We start from the raw sequence: 18,123 nt of genomic DNA on the forward strand, positions 1-18,123 counted from the left end.
GAAAGATGACAATATCTTATTTTGATCAAAACATATTCCTAAAGGTAACTAATTAGTTGCAGATTTAGGATTTTGATATGGAAGGTAGGATTTTTTGCCTCGTTTAGATAAGATTAATTAGTGAATGTGTGAAATGCCCAACATTTGAGTCGAGATAATGGAAATTGCTATATATGAGAAGATATTGTACCGGTCTGGATCACTTTTTAAATTTAATCATATCAAGCCCAAATTGCAAATGATTTTCATAAGACATAACTTTAGCTGGGACTAACAGGCATTTTATGCCAAGATTTGTGACTTGGCGAGGAAGCACATGAGATCACAAAATAAGCTCCACCATTTTGAAGCCTTAATTATCAGCCATTCTGAAATTTTGATCATGTTTTTTAACAATCTGAATAAAATTAGAACCACGGATCTGCTCAAAAAGTTTGCTGCACATAAAGTGACATCACAGTTATTGGTAAACCATGGTGATATGCAGTGACATCAGTTATTGGTGACATCACATTTATTGGTAAACTTTCTAAAATTAATGCGGTGAACAGTGGAAGTGCATGGCTCTAATAATCTAATATTTTTTAAAAGACAGATTAGTTTTTGACAAGACACACGTAACAATGTAAATGCCGACTACACAGTGAGCAGAGTGATGTTAGTTTCTAGTTTACAAACAGTGCTTACCTTTCCTTGTTCCTCAAAAAAGTAGTCGCATATTGACTTGTGTATTACACTCTTCCAATGCTTTTCCATAAATACATCTCTGAAAATAAATGAAAAGATTCAGTCTTTGCAATTCAAAAGTTTATTACACAATACTGACTCAGTCTGACTGTATGATAATCATACAGTTAAATGAGCTCTTTATACTTGTAACTGTGTCATCATCAGCAATATATGACATCACAATTAACAATGGTACTGTCAAAACCTTGCTCCAGCATTTACACATCAAAATCTTTATCTAGATGTCAAACCAATTGCTATTATTCTCTATTATTCTTTCTCTCTCTCTATCATTATTTCTCTCTCTCACTCTCAATTTTCATTAATTCCTCATCCGCTAAATAGTAGAGATAATCCATGTTTTGATACTGTTAAATAGTAGAGATAATCCATGTTTTGATACTGTTAAATAGTAGAGATAATCCATGTTTTGATACTGTTAAATAGTAGAGATAATCCATGTTTTGATACTGTTAAATAGTAGAGATAATCCATGTTTTGATACTGTTAAATAGTAGAGATAATCCATGTTTTTTTTATACTGTTAAATTTCTGAAGTGTGATTCATTTATTTCAGATCAGATTATGTCTCTCTGAAATTGATGATGTTTTCATAGAAAATAAGCAACTGCATACACACGAAACTGCATACACAATAATAATTTCACTACCGTTTGTGTTTTTGATATTGGGTATACATTTAATGATAAATTCATCATAATTACAGTAATTTGATCCTAAGAGTTGAATCACGTCTTGTTAACCGGCACGGATCATCAGATCAAACACGAAGCTTCATGTCTTATTTCATCTGATGATCCGCGCCTGTCAACTCGACATGACCCAATTCCTCAAATCAACCTACTGTAGCAATAAATTATATGTACTTGATATAAATCTGTGAATTCATGAAAGTTAAGCAAAAAAATGTATTAAATCTTATACTGTAAACATTTAATAAACCAATTTACACTATAATCTTTATATTTCTTAAAATATAGAATCTAATCATAGAATTCATGCAGAATATTCAAAATTGAATCACGCATATGTGATGTTATCGTCCCCTATTTTAGTTCCTCCCTGAGCAGGTTCGAAATTAACTTTTTCAAGCACTAGTCAGTATATCATATAAAATGATCCCATAAATTCATTTTATTCAGTAGTATTTAATCAAACCAAACACTTCACAGTTGCAAACAATTCAGTTTCTGACACTTATAGTAGAAAAAGACAATAATTCTTTATTTTGCTTTCATGATCTTCATCATCTTTGCTAGACAAGGGTTTATGATCTGCTCCGCTTCGTTTGTAGAAGTGGAACCCATCGTAAACCCTTGGCTAGGGAAGATGGATCTCAATAAGCATGCAGTAAACTAATGTAAGAACCTCCTTTGTAAACGTCCATGTGTTTGGAAGGTCAGTATGTCACTGTCTCGCAAACACTTAAACCATGTAGGTAATCAACCATAACCATGCAGATAATCAACCATAAGTTCAAACATCTAAGAGACTCAAACAAATTTGCTAAAAATATTAACCAATTTATGATTGATATCCAGATGGACTAGTGCCATAGAGAGTTTACTAATTCAACATGATCTTTACTAGTCTCGAACTTACGGACATGATGTAATTTTGAATCTCTCACCAGTGCTTGGATCTTATATGAATTGAATATCAGTGCTCGAGCTGGGCTTCGCCATTTTCGCCAATGGCGAATTTTTTTCAAAAATGGCGAAAAAAAAGTGAAAGTGGCGAAAATCCCTTTTTGCAATAAATTGTATTTTTAATCCTTTGTCAGTGACACATTATCGCCTGTTTGTTTATGCAGTCAAAATCTGTTTATTCAGTCAACGCGTACGACCGGAAATCTCGCGTCGCTCCAGTGCACACAGAGCTGGTCACAGCCTCAGGTAATTTATGGCTGCAAAAAAGTCAGTGATTATGTAATAAAGTACATCGGACAGCTGTTGACCCTGCTTTGGTCAATTGTTTAACATTTAAAGTCTTATTCATTATCGTGTTATCATCTCCACATTAATGTCAATTCTTAACCAGAGAACCGACCGGTAATTAAATTGGCCGTATTATTGTGTATAATGTATATATGAATACATCAATTGTTTGTTTTTGCGGCCAAACTCGTTGATTACAAGATTTTGATGTGCTTGATTTTAGTTCGAATATTTCATAAACAATGCGGTCGGTCACCATTGATATGGCCATAGCAATTTTAATAAATAATTTTCTTTGAAGTTTGGTGCGCAACAGTATAAAAATGCTAATCTCATAAGACTATGCACCCCATTCTATTTTGACACTAAACTTGTAGCTTCTGGCCCTAGTCACTCTAAAATTAAAAAAAATATCTATGTTTGGCTTTACAGTCAACCCCACCTGCTCAAACATCTGATTCTGTCCAACTTGCAAAATCTTCCATACAAAAACGGAAATTTAATAGGGAATGGTTGAGATACGACTCTAAATTGGGCTTGATGTTTTGTGATATCTGCATTTCGGCCAATGTACACAATGTTTTCACTGAGAGGTGTAGCATCATAAAGTTTATATTTATATGATTTATTATCTGAATTTTGATTTCCATAATAGAATTTATCAAACAAATCAACTTTTTATTATTACAGAAAGAAATGTTTAGGTATGGTAGCTGGATATGAATAAGTAATGTAACTGATTCAAAATGCTAAAACAAGTGTAATGAATAAAATAATATATAATATGATGGAAATAATTGTAAAGCATGTGATTATTTGTGTCGCGCAGCTCCCCGAAAAAGTGGCGAAAGGGAATTCTGGTCCAGTGGGAGCACTGTTGAATATGTATACTGATAGCCTATGTATAAATGTTCGTTTATTTACATATATAACACTATAACAGATAATTGTGTTCATAATACAATTTTAGCTGTCAGACGGGTTCAATCGCCAGTGGCCAGTTAGCTTAGTTGGTAGAGCACCTGACTAGAGATTCAGGGAGCCCGGGTTTGAATCCCGGTCTGGTCCGCTGCATGTTCTTCCTTCAAGTTACATTGGTGTTGTTGACCACCCCTGAACTTGCAGGTGAAAGTCCAGCCAGGGTCAAAAGAATCAGGTTGTGCGTCTTTCAAAGACAATTTAAGGAGCAGTGATTTTTTTTTGGTTTTTCAAACTACCACCCCTCCTTTTGAATTGGGAAAAATTAGTGACATTTTCTTTGAATTGGGAAAAATCATTCATAGTAAATCAAAATGGTAAAAATGCATAAAATAATCAAATAACAACAAATGTTTTCGTTTGAGGTTTATATCAGATCTGATTTAAAATCATAAAATCATTATTTAACATTAAATATGTATGGGAAGTCACACCTTGTATAAACATTATTTACTTTTTCTCAGAATTACTTTTGTCTAATTTCATTAAAAAATAATTTACCGGCATTTGTACCCATAATCTTGTAAATATTATACTAATAAAGTTTCCATAATGTCTCTCCTGTTTGTATTTTTCGGATTTTAGTAAAATCCTATACTGTTGGCCACTTCCTGTTATTAGCCTGACCCTACATATAATGGCAGTCAAACTGAAAGTGTCAACAATATGGCTTAATGTGTGTCTAGAAACTATATACTACGCTGTATATCTGCTCAAATGCATGCCTCCATTGTTTTCCATATTCTTTACAAAGCATTTTTCATGTGCAGGGGAATGGAGAATAAAACTGAAGAAAAAAACGTATTTACAGCAATATACGATAACTTTTTGTTTAAAATGGCCTCAATCCCCTAGATTTGAAATTGGGGAAAACATATATATATATATATATATATATAATTGTGGAAAAATAGCTAATTTTTGTGAGGGGAAACAGCTGAATAGCGGTGGCCCAAAAACAATCACTGAGGAGGGAGGGATGTAGTGGTCAGTTGGGTTCAATCACCATTAGCCAAATAGCTCAGTTGGTAGATTTACTTGACTTGAATCAGGGGGCATGGGTTCCAATCCCAGTCTGGTCCATTGCATTTTTTCCTGTTACACAATGTACATTCGTGTTTAATAGTTTTGATTTTTATAATTCCAAAACGTGTCTAAATTTCCCTCTTTAACGTAAATAATGTTACTGTTACTGTTTAATTACTTTTTCTGTCGTTAATCCTTTGATTTCTTTCTTGGTTTGAATAAGCATATGTATTTTGACAGGAAGTGGTCTTCCATTTTGACAGTTCTCTCAAAGTTATTTCTAAAACAATATTTCTGATTGGTCAAAAGTCTTGGCTTTAAACATTTCAGATTTCATGTTTCACTTGTTGTGCGGGGTATTGTAAAGTCGAGTTTGAATGGTTAGAGGGGATATAAAAATGTGAATGTGGCTCGTTCGAGTTACTTTGGGTTGTGGTAATTAAAGGACCTCAAGGTTCGATGATTTTTCTTTTCCCTGCCAATATTAGCTATAGGCATTGTGCGAGCTTTTGCTGCATGATTTTCTCGCCTAAATTCTCTTACTGTCTCAATTTGACAATGAACTAAATTCTTTGTTGTGAAAACCCAACCTTAAAGTCGGACTCAAGGTGAATTAGATCTCTTACCTAAGGAAACTTAATTTATTTTGCTAAATAAGATTTTTCTACATAGGACTTGTATTTTATAAGTAGTAGTTTTATATTGCTACAGGAAAAATAGTTTAGGATATTTTCGAAGTTATTTTGAAGGTTCACACTTTGAGAAGTGTGGTGGTCCATTAGTGTACTTTATAGACATATTTTGTTTTTCTTGGATCTACTCCTTCCCATAATACTCAGGTTATTTTCACTTGTTAAGTTTTTTTTAATTCAGTTGTTATTTCTATATTACATGAACTTTTAATAATAATAATAACAAGAGGCCCAGGGGCCTTATAGGTCACCTGAGTATCATGTAACAACCTTCCAATGTTTGAATTAGGTTTGTGTTTAAATATAAGAATTTTACTTTTGGATGGAAGAAACATTGAATAGCTATGTGGTCAGCCCCGCCTTTGCACCAGAACCCCTGACCCAGGGGCCATAAATTTCAGTTTTGAAAGAAGCATCCTTGATCATCATTATCATACTATTAGTTTGTCTACTTAATACCCAGCAGCAGAGGAGAAGATTTTCAAAGAAATAAAATGCATTTTCACTATATGATCAATAGGGCCCCACCCTAATACCAGAACCCCTGACCCAGGGGCCATGAATTTCACAATTTTGAAAGAGGCATCCTTGTTCATCATAACCATGCTATTGGTTTGTCTACTTAATACCCAAGGACAGAGAAGAAGATTTTCAAAGAATTTCTACATTTTCACTATATGACCAATAGAGCCCCACCCTAACACACCAGAACCCCTGATCCAGGGGCCATGAATTTCACAATTTTGAAAGAGGCATCCTTGCTCATCATAACCATGCTATTGGTTTGTCTACTTAATACCCAAGGACAGAGAAGAAGATTTTCAAAGAAATAATGCATTTTCACTATATGACTTATAGAGCCCCACCTTAGCACCAGAACCCCTGATCCAGGGGCCATGAATTTCACAATTTTTAAAGAGGCATCCTTGCTCGTCATTACCATGCTATTAGTTTGTCTACTTAATACCCAGAGACAGAGAAGAAGATTTTCAAAGAATTTCTACATTTTCACTATATGACCAATAGAGCCCCACCCTAACACACCAGAACCCCTGATCCAGGGGCCATGAATTTCACAATTTTGAAAGAGGCATCCTTGCTCATCATAACCATGCTATTGGTTTGTCTACTTAATACCCAAGGACAGAGAAGAAGATTTTCAAAGAAATAATGCATTTTCACTATATGACTTGTAGAGCCCCACCCTAGCACCAGAACCCCTGATCCAGGGGCCATGAATTTCACAATTTTTAAAGAGGCATCCTTGCTCATCATTATCATGCTATTAGTTTGTCTACTTAATACCCAGAGACAGAGAAGAAGATTTTCAAAGAATTTCTACATTTTCACTATATGACCAATAGAGCCCCACCCTAACACAAGAACCCCTGCCCCAGGGGCCATGAATTTCACAATTTTGGTAGAGGGCTCAACGCTCATTATAATTATGCCCACAGTTTGGCTTCTTGATGTCCAGGAGTAAAGAAGAAGATTTTTTAAAATTACACTCATTTTGATGGTTTTTGTCCCACCCCTCAGGCCCCAGGGGGGCAAGGACCACGAATTTCACAATTTTTGTTCCCCTCCACCCACAGATGCTATATGCCAAAATTGGTTGAAATTGGTTCAGGGGTTTCAGAGAAGAAGCTGAAAATGTTCAAATGTTAACGCACGACGAAGGACAAAAACAGATAGCAATAGGTCACCTGAATAATTCAGGTGACCTAATAATGATCTTTATTTTTAAAGTCAGATATACATAATCCACAATAAACATTAGCTCTATACTAGTTATTTACCAACTTGCATGGATGTTTGTGCTAGGGGGTCGTTTATGTGGGAGGAAACCGGAGTACCCGGAGGAAAACCATGTGTCCGACCACCATACCCTCTCACATACAACCACTGCCGATCACGAGGATCGAACTCGGGTCGTAGTGGTGAGAAGCAAATGCACTAATCACTACGCTACCTGGACACCAATTATGCACTGAGGCCAACTCTGATGCTGTTATCACTTGAACTAGGAGCTTGCACGTTGATAATTATGCTAACAACTCTCTTATCTTTATTCCAATGCGAATAAAAGTATATATATTCAGAAAGCTTATACTTTTTACTGTCCAACAATGTAAATTTTGTATATCTATATGCTCATTTAGTTATCTTTAAGTAAGGTTAAACCTGACGAAAATTTAAAAAGAATTCAAAAGGTTCAATACCAACAGAAAGGTCTTGTCACAAGGAATACTCATGTGAAATATCAAAGCTCTATCACTTACTGTTCAAAAGTTATTAGCAAGGTTAAAGTTTCAGACAGAATTACAGAATGACAGACAGGACAAAAACAATATGCCCCCCGATCTCAGGGGCATAAAAATATTATTACATTAGAGTTATGAGATTGATCACTGTTCGTTATCTTCACCTAGCATTAGTATAATCATATATAATTTTACAGTTACCATGTCAGTTATTCTGGCAAGTTTTTTTAATATATAATTTTAGTTACTGAATCAATTATTATGGCAAGTTTTTTTAATGTCATTTTCGCCACCGTGAGAAAAGTTTGTCAAACATATTGTACACTTATATAAGGCCAAAATAAAATATATGTTTGTTTCCGGTCGCCCGACCGACCCTAAATATACCCACCAACCCTATATATTTTTTTTTCAATTTTCCGATTTCAATTTATCGATGTACGAACTATTACATCTATTATATTTGGTACGAGTTAACAATACCGACGACAACAATGGCGGCACATCTATTAGAAGCTGCTTCGGTGTCGGCAATAAAGTTACCTAAATGCCAGTATCAGAACCCCAATTATATTATGACAACTGTCTTGCACAAATCGATATTAAGCGACCTATTCAAGGCGCAGATTTTAAAGTGGACAGTCGTGCGGATGTGAAGTGAGGGCTAGCACCAAACGAGACCCCGTTCGTAGTCGAAGGTTTTTATTCTTTATCTCACACTTGGATCCAGTAGCAGTTCCTGCGACATATGAAGAAAATTTAATGATCCATCACTCTTTCCAACCCAAAACGCCCGTGCACTGCAGGGATTTTTTTTAAGGGTCTGTAGAGTGCCGAAATTCGACCCCATTCCTAATCATGGGCAATGCTGAAAAGTAGATGTGTTTCCCAAAATGATGCCAAAAAATTCCCAAATGATGGATGGTTTGATGAGAATATACCATGAGGGGCCATCCAACCTCAGTGCCACTCTGTTGCAAAACATTTGTGACAGTTTTTTCTTTGCTAAAGACCGGAAATGAAAGTTTGTTTAAGCCAGCCACATTGAAAATAAAATATCAAATGGTGAACTTTTTGCTTGTTTTTCTTATTCATTTATATAAAACAAATTTTCCAATTTCAATCAAATATCGCTATTTTTCCCGAACTTAAAGGCCCTGGCCCCTGGATTCAAGGGCTAAAAAATCCCTTCACTGGTAACTTGTACAGAGTGTTCAAAGCCACGAATCATTTATTCAAAAACGAAATTAACTGAACGCCTAAACTATATGTTTTTATATTACTTGTAGTATGTCAAAGCATGTAAGTAATTATAAAGAACTATTCGGTGGAAGAATAGGACTTCCACGAGAATATGTACATGTACAAAGTCACTCAAACCAAGTGCTAGGGTAGTCTTTAGCCTAATAAACATTGTATGAACTACATGTATATACTATGCAATGCTTTTTGTCAAATGTATTGTGTATGTGGTTGAATATTGTGTTTTGAGTAGAAGTAGCTGACACATTGATTACAAACAAATGACAATGTTTATGAATAAATACATGTAGGAAAGTGTGTACAACTATTTAGCATAATCTGTACCACCTTTAGAAATGCGTACGGTTTCTGCTCCATATATGATGTCTGACAATTTTAATATGCTAAGACATTTATTGTAAATGTATATCAAAACTCAATCACATACTGTGCATATTGTCAATAAAACATTGTGCTCTGAACCAATTTTTTATCTATTAAACAACTTTAACTATCAAATTTTCATTGAAGGCACATATTTATTTGAAAAAAAAAATATATTAAAAAAAAAAATAAAAAGCCTACCTACCGACCCTTTTTTGAAATCGGAGGCGACCTGAAACAAACATGTAATTTTTTTTGGCCTAAACTCCCCCTTTCTGATTTTGAAACGAATAATAGATGTTTACAGTGTACTTGCATATTGTTCTTTGAATTTCTAGCTCCATTAGGTTTTCTTCTTTGGGGGAGTATTGTTGTTATTTCCATCAACCATGCTTTACGTTTAGTAGTAATTGTCATATTGTTTATTTCAAAGCATTAAAATGATCGGGACTCTGTATAGATATAGACTATGCAAACAAACGTAGTAACGACTATAGCTTGTTTATTATAAAAGTAAAAACCAATGACGGACAGCTCTAAAAATTTCGAAATGTCAAATAAGCGAAAATCGGAAGATGTACATTGAAATTGTAAGGCATATTTTCGGCCCTAAAATCGTATACTAAGCCTTACGCCAAAATTGTGAGGATTGGCAGCTCTGCATTGTATATACAGCGTGCTCTGCTTATATTAAAGTCATTGGCCTCTGAAGATATTTGGAATTGAATTACATTCTAAAACATATGTAATGGCCCTGCAGTATTTGGCATAAGTAGAAATCACTGTAGATAGACAGACTGGTACCAGTTACACATGTATATTAGATCCAACCACTAATCTCGGCTGAGATTTGGCTTGGCTGGATGCCTTCACCGAAGTTCGGAGCAGTCCTTTATAATTCATGCCTGAAAATTTACATTCACTAATTTAGTCCGAAATACCTGATGTTTTCCTGGCTTTTTTATGATTTGGATATTTACCAAGTCAGAACCAGCACCATTACGTAAACTGGAAATTTTGCCAAAGCTGGAGGCAGCGGAATTCTCAGGCCAATTTTAAATACTTGCAAGTCAAATTCAGTGTTAAACTCATAACTAATCAATAAAATGATGCTTCTTCTACATACTAATATCGATTTAATGGGTTCTTTCATCACATAAACAGTCTCTTGAAAACATTTTAACAAACTGTCGAGTTTTGAGTCACGTGACTCGTTCGCTCAAATGACAGCGAAAATTCGGTTGACTACAATTGTGTGCTTCTGTTATCGAATTTTGGTGTAATATTTTCTTTAATTCATAAAAAAGCTAGAAAAACGTCAGATATTTCGGACTATCACTGATTCAGCTTCGGTTGGTTCTAGCAATTAATGTGCACCTTGGTCGCCTCAAATAAATTATTTGACTATTAAACCAACTCTCTATCACTATTAATGCTGCATTACTTATTGTCTAGGTATGTAAATTCCATAATAAAAACTAGACCTATTACTAAATTTTCCGTTCAAATGATGACTTCCATGGCGAAATATTTTATCTCCCGAAAGTTATCAGACTGCTGAAAACAGGAAGAGTGTGTTGGTAAAACTGGTAATACTTACCCACTGCTGTTAATTATAAAGAGACTGTGAATCATTTCGTTTAGTGTAAAATATTATGATTCTGCAGTTAACTTATATTCATTGGATATTCTGGTCAGGGGTGTACACGAAGTTGTTACTAATTTATGGAATATCGATCCCGATGTAAATGAACGATAGACTAAATGACGTTTCGGCCCCAGGTTACCGGTTACAAATCGGTGCGTACTATAAAAAGAGGGGAAATCAAATCGTATCTATAATAATTGATTCTAAAAGGTGAATGTCTAAATACATAAAATCCTTAATTCCGTCACTTTCGGGAAACCCTGCGCAATATTGTAAACGAATGTGATTCTGACGTCATTTTTTCCATGCTGAAAATCTACAATGAAATGTCGATAAGTTATAACAGTCAATTCAAGAATATGTCAAAAACAAGTAACAATATATTAATATGTAATCTATTATAGATATATCATATTTTATGTGAAATCAGTAAGCACCTTCCCTTACATGCGCTATCACATCGATTCCTACGTAGCAGCGACATCATGTTTATTTTCACCTGACATCCACTTTTATACCGTATACAACGTCACATTCGAGGAGCCGTCACTGTGGAGCATGAGGGTTCGGCTCCGAAGTGAAAAAACGCAGTATCACCGAGAATGGGATCGATTTTCTCATAAACTACACCATATTTCTGCAAATATCATATTGCATCGAGTGTGGTAGATATATTTTCATCATTCAAATTGTCACCAAATTTCAGAAACCCGTACTTATCTCAAACACTTCGTTCACGTTTCACGAGTAGGTCTACAAAGTTGAAATTGATGATTTAAACCAATCTTTCTCGGTCATTTCATCTCTCTGCCTACTTGATTTGTTTGATAGAGAGAGTATACATGTATCCCGATACTATGATTGTTGATGATTATATCGCCCTTTTACTTACATTTCACATGTAATTTACACAAAATCTTACAAATTTGTAATGTTTCGCATGTATGGATATCTTCAATTATTTGAGTTTATGTTAATTTGGCGCTCCATGCGCATGAGGGCTCAAATCTGGCATGCTGCGAGGAGTATGCTACATATATTTTACTGTATCGCGAGGCTTTGGAGTTTGACCTTTGGGCTGATTAACATTAAGTTTACCATGATCCTTTTTATTAAAATATCACATGTTTGTCAGTTTTCTTTTCATATTTCAAAATAAAATCTGGTTGGAAAAAAGTACAATCTCCTAGGAATAGAATGAAAAGTGCATGGGCTATCGGCAAAACTGAAACTTATTTAAAAAGCTATAAAGTGTACCTAAATGTATACCATCGAATATATGTCCTGTAATCAGATAGCTCGCATCTGTTACAAAACATACTTGCACACCATTGAAAAGTCGAACGCCAAACGAAGATGGGTTTTTTTAAGACCAAGATCCCCGCATGTGCAAAACAAGCATTCAGTGTAAACCAATCATCTGTATTTCGAGAGCCATACAAATGTAAACATGGCGATGCACAGACAAGTTTTTTCTTGAACTGCATTCAAAGCAATTGATATAAGCTGTTAACATTAAACTAAATACCTGAAATATTTTTTTCAAAATAGATCTAGAACACCCCTGTGGGGCATAATCTGTAAAAAAAAAAAAAAAAAAAATCTTGCACTTAATGATGCAAGCATGAAACTTTGCACGAATGCTCTATAGATATCACTTTTAGGAAAAAGAACGTTAGCCTTCTCAATTTTTACATTGGCGGCCATCTTGAATCCAAGATGGCTGCCGTCATGAAATTAACACAGGCAATCTCGACTTAATAGGCTTTTTTGATGTCCAGTATTCATAAAAACTGATAATGGAGCTCTAATTAAGTATAATTAAATAGGTCATGGCCCTAGCTTTACTTAAATACCACCAAATGTACACATTTAGTTTCGAAAATAGAATTACAGTCGAAAATATTCAGAATTTCAAGAATTTTTTTTTATAATTTTCAAAACAAAACTTCACTATTGAAAACTTAGCACACCCTGCACTTTATTCACAAACACAACATTCGAACTCAAAATACACCCCCCCCCCCCCCCCCAATCATTAATAGATTGTAAATATACAGAAATCTCCGACTTTTATAGTTAGCGACCATCTTCAAACATTGCCGATTGATGATGAATTATAACCAATAAGATCCAGTCATAATAAACGTAACATCAGACTACAAAAAGGATAAGAAGATTTAATGATGCTTGTACAGAAATATGCGTTATTAAAGGAGTAACAGTTCAAATTCAAATACTATTTGCGAGTCTGAAAACATGTACTCAGTATTGCACCCGCATTGTGTCAACTGTTGGAAACTCTGAGCAATTGGGGCAAGGTTAGTCCACAAAATTCCCCAAGAATCGCTCTTCTTGACCCAGCCCCAATCCCCCAGAATAGCAGTTTCCATCTGGCACAACGTTTGTTCCCATATACATCCAGCTTAATATGCAGCGCACTATACATGTTTGATCAAAGTCGCGCGTGTCGTTGGAGTAGAGTCATAAGATACCTGTTTTCTTGCAAAAAGATCTAATCTAGCTGCATCAATATCCACAATTGAACTAGACATGTCGTACGTTGTACATGTAATAGCAAACAGTTCTTGGTCTCGATCACTTATTTCGAGTGGATAGTGACTTAGCTTTGTAAATACCTATCACTTGTGGAAACACATTCCACGTTTGTTATGCTTTCTTCTTGCCCTTACCGCGAAAAGATGAGACCACGTCACAGCCAGTAAAAGCATGAAAAAATGAGATTCCACGAGACATTTCACGCCCAATAGCAGTGCAGATGTCACGGACATGAATCCATTCAAGATTTTTACCTTGTCCAAACTCAATCCAAAGTGCTCGAACTCCGAGACTATTTTAATAACAAACAAAACAACAACAAAAACCCCACTCACTGCTACTAAAACGTTAGTGTCACTTGCTTTGATACGTACTGATTGACTCCCATGTTCTGCAACATGTCTTGCATGAACAAATAATCTTGTATCCTCTTTTCCCTAGTGATTACAGTTTGGAATATCTTTCGCCCGGATATCTTAGTTGCAGAGCACAGTTTCCTTTCACGTAGGAAGTACAATATTACCTTTGTGTTCCACGATTTTTATGGCAAGGAACAAAAAATATTTCAGTCTTGTTCCTACTACATTGTATCTGGTAAAAACTTTGCCAGTTCGATGGGATTTTACTAGAAATGGTTACCCTGCGACTAGATCCAACACCTCTTTTAGATCTTCTTTCTGCGTTTAAACTGCATGACCTGTAAATTCGAAAACAATTTGTCCTCAAGTATTTTGAAGAATAGGATTAAATCTTGGAAGCAAATTCCTTCGTACATATAACATGTTATTCAAACGTTTTGGATGTTCCGAGTTGGAATAGCATTAACCAAAGCTGACACATCAATGATATAAACTTCAACGCCTGAAAATATGTCTGGAAGAGTTGCTTTATCTTCAAGTAGTGGAACAAGCTGACACTTTTGACAAAAGTTTTCCGTTATCACTAAGTGACGCAGGGAATGCTTGGTTTTCATGCCTAAAAGATTCCTAGAGATCACATTTTCTTGACTGACAGGATATGAAAAGTTTGCAAAAATAGCTGGCATTCTTCCTTCAAATGTTTCTGGTTTAGGTCTTTAAATGTTGGGTCTAGTTGTTGCCTGAAAAATTGATTGAATTTGGATTCTTCCTTCTTGTAAACTCTTCATAAAGTCACCAAACGTTTATTTACTGTTGACAACGTGGTTTGCAGTCATCTCTGCGGCACTTGGCTGAGCAACACTCTTAGTATCTAGTGTTAACAGTCATCTGTGTCTTCCATGAAAGGATTGCCCATTTCTTTCATCGTATCATTTAATTGATCTACCCTTTCGATGAAATCCGTTGTACTTGTTTAGTTTGTTCAGGATGTTTCACCTCATCATTAGGATTTTTTGCACCAGAAAGTTTTTCATATTGGGAAACTATGCGAGCGACCTCAGGACCTGTCACCATCTATCGCCTTAGTGCTGATGAATCTTCTGTGACTCCTATAGCACCACCATCACCTTTAATCAATGCATTGGATTGTCCCTGAGCTTGGTCAATTGCTAAAGTGGAAAATTCGTGACAGGATTTGTGAATGACAAAATTTCCCTTACGAAATTCATTGTTGATTTGAGGATGGGCATGTATCCCCGAAGTGAATTGGAAGCCATCCTTTTACCACCTCAAATTGTAAAACGCACATTGAAATATTGGATACAACCAAATTCGGATTTAATCAAAATACCTACACTTAGCCCGATCGTTCATCCAATACCATTCAAGTTCAGTGCAGTCTGTGCACCGTCCGGGCAACAAATGTCCCGATACCCTTGGCTCGGCTTTCCCGCGATGGCACACCCAGTCTATTCAGGCGCGACTATCTGACTATAAAACAAAGCAGATGCTTTTTGGGCTGGTCAGATAGTATTTAGAACACTATACTTGGAAACTTTTGGTGTAGCTGGTATTGAACCCCATGCTGAGTTTTGCAGCAGTGATGTCACCAGTGTGCCCTGGTTGTGCCATATGACATACACTTTTTTTGTCGAATACCATTAATGTTTTTTTAATCCTTAGAGAGATACAAAAAAAAAAAAAAAACTCACAGAAGATAAATCCTCAATAAGAAGCAATGATGTAAAGACATGATACAGAAAATTCCGAAATAAGAGCTTCAAATTCCTTTAACTAAAACATAAATGGGTAATAAAACCTACAAAATGTTCCAAAAGCACACATTTTCCAATTCATGCATGATTAAGAACCAAAGAACCATACATATTCAGTTTACAGTTGGAAATATGCAGTTGAATTGAGACACAGACTGTTAACAGAGCTTTCATTATCAGAAATTTTAATTTGTTGACGACTAAGACGCCATCTTGAAAAATGGTGGCCATATTCAATTTTTCAGGTGGCTAACGTTCTTTCTGGACAGAATGATGTCTGAGAAGTATGCATGCAAAATTTCATGCTTGCATCATTAAGTGCAAGATTTTTTAATTTTTAAATTTTTTTTTTTTTTTTTTTTTTTTTTTTTTTTTTTTTTTTTTTTTTTACATATTTTTGACATCATTTGACATCACTCTTTTCGTCAGCAAAAACAAATTGAATATATAGGCCGTTTCAAACTGCATGACGTCATAGTGACCCAAATTTGTATCTATGTAGGAAAACAGTCGGGTGTATATTTTTTAACCGTAGTAGAATAAAAATAAAGTTCTTGTTTTCGTGTATCATGCAGGATAACCTCCTTGGTCTCGAAATGTTTGAAATACAAAAGCCGAGGCTTTTCTATTTCAAAACATTTCTCAACTTCGGAGGTTATCCTGCAAGATACACGAAAATACGATCATTATATTTTCGTCGTACTTGTATATATAGTGTGTGCAATTAACGGGGGTCCAACTCTTAATTTTGTATTGCTTATAGGAGTTATGAGATTCATCACTGTTCGTTATCTTCACTTTTTCATACCATATACAATGTATCTGTACATATATATTATTACGGCATATGTCAAGATACATTAAGTATTCTGTTAGGTAAGTACCCTGGGGTCATCCCAACCCTATTTCATGATTGTTGAAATATATTTAAACAATTGAGATACTAACCCCCTACACCAAATATATTCCTGCTTCACATATCAAGATGCATTAAAAATTCTGGTGGGCACGTAGCCTGGGGTAATTCCAACTCCCATCATTTTTTGATTGTTCAAATATCTTCAAAATGGTTGAGATTCCAACCCTTGATGTAAATATACTTTTGCTGCACATGACACAATGCAATGAACAATACGTTTTTGTTCGTTTTTCCACCCATTTGCCCCTCAAGGTAAAACAGAAAACTTATTGCACATCTAAAAAGGACACCACCAATAACCTCCCAATAGATGATTTGGCTACTGTATAAAGTGTAAGACGAGTTCTGAGAACCAGGTTTTCTATAGAAAAAAAAAATCGTTTTCTCAATTCCTAATTAGCCCCCAAGGTGAAAATGAAAACTCTGAAACCTAATTCCACATCTATATGATACCACCAATTACCATTATGCTATTGCGTTATACGGAAGTGGAATTTTGGGAAGCGGGGGTTACTTTTGTCCGTAAAAATGTTATTTTTGATCCCCCGGGGATAAAAATGAAACTTCCGAAACCTTATTGCACATTTACAGGATATCACCTATCATATTCCAAAATAATGATTAGCAACTGCTTGCAATAAAAGAGGAGTCTGAGGAAGAAAAAAGCGTGACAGACGAAATGACGGATCAGGATAACAATATACCAGAACTGTCTTTAGAAAGTACGGGCATAATGAAGTCCTCTACAGGTGACAAACTTGTCCTTCTTACACAAATAACTAGATACTAACATACAAATTGGCTCATGATATGTATATACATGTATCTGGTTTTATTTGTGCAGGGTATGAATTCAGTTGGTGATGGGGATAATGTAAATAAATATCGTTTAGCTTGTTTGATCATTTGTGTATTGTTTAACGTCACTTCCGAGAACTTTGCCGGTGAAGGGTTGCAAGATTTAGGCCTTCATGTACATGTATGTTCGCCGCTTACGGCTTTTGAGAAGGGACGGATCTGCATTGTGCCACACCTACTATGACACGGGTCCTCGGTTTTTGCGGTCTCATCCGATGGACCGCCCCATTTAGTCACTTCTTACGACAAGCAAGGGGGTACTGAGGATCTATTCTAACCCGGATCCCCACAAGATTTGATTCGTTTTATCACGAGGAGGACTTTGATAATGGTGGAAATGATGTCTGGGAGATTACAAACTTTCCGTTTCGCTAAATGTGGATGTACTTTTGGTATATATATAAATATTTTGTTTTGGCGTTAGTCCTTCCAAGGGTGTATAAGTATGCTTTCTAACAGGTGAGGGCAATTGGAGTACAGGACATAGATTCGATGGTTACATATAGGAGCTTAAAGGTTTTAGTTTTCATTCGTTGACAGATTTGACTTCTTTTACATCATAATTTACACTGAAATATGAAAAGAAAACTGACAAATCTGTGGTATTAAAAGGATCATGGTAAACTTAATGTTAATCAGCCCAAAGGTCAAACTTCAAAGCCTCGAGATACAGTAAAATATATGTAGCATACTCCTCGCGGCATGCCATATTTAAGTCCTCATGCGACACAT

The 18,123-nt window shown here is 35.5% G+C and overlaps 1 protein-coding gene across 1 annotated transcript in view; it reads right to left on the bottom strand.

Annotated features, from left to right (window-relative positions):
- The window catches only part of LOC125681556 (AP-3 complex subunit mu-1-like), a 22,000-nt gene extending 10,983 nt beyond the window's left edge, over positions 1-11,017 (bottom strand). Inside the window, exons 1-2 of the mRNA XM_048921712.2 lie at positions 10,874-11,017; positions 688-766 (exon numbers count right to left, since the gene is read on the bottom strand). Coding sequence (XP_048777669.1) covers positions 688-766; positions 10,874-10,908 — 114 coding nt within the window. The 5' untranslated portion in view covers positions 10,909-11,017. The remainder of the gene's footprint in view (positions 1-687; positions 767-10,873) is intronic.
- Between the last annotated feature and the right edge of the window lie 7,106 nt (positions 11,018-18,123).

The sequence above is a fragment of the Ostrea edulis genome, chromosome 2 (genome assembly GCF_947568905.1).
Source record: "Ostrea edulis chromosome 2, xbOstEdul1.1, whole genome shotgun sequence".
Taxonomy (NCBI): domain Eukaryota; kingdom Metazoa; phylum Mollusca; class Bivalvia; order Ostreida; family Ostreidae; genus Ostrea; species Ostrea edulis.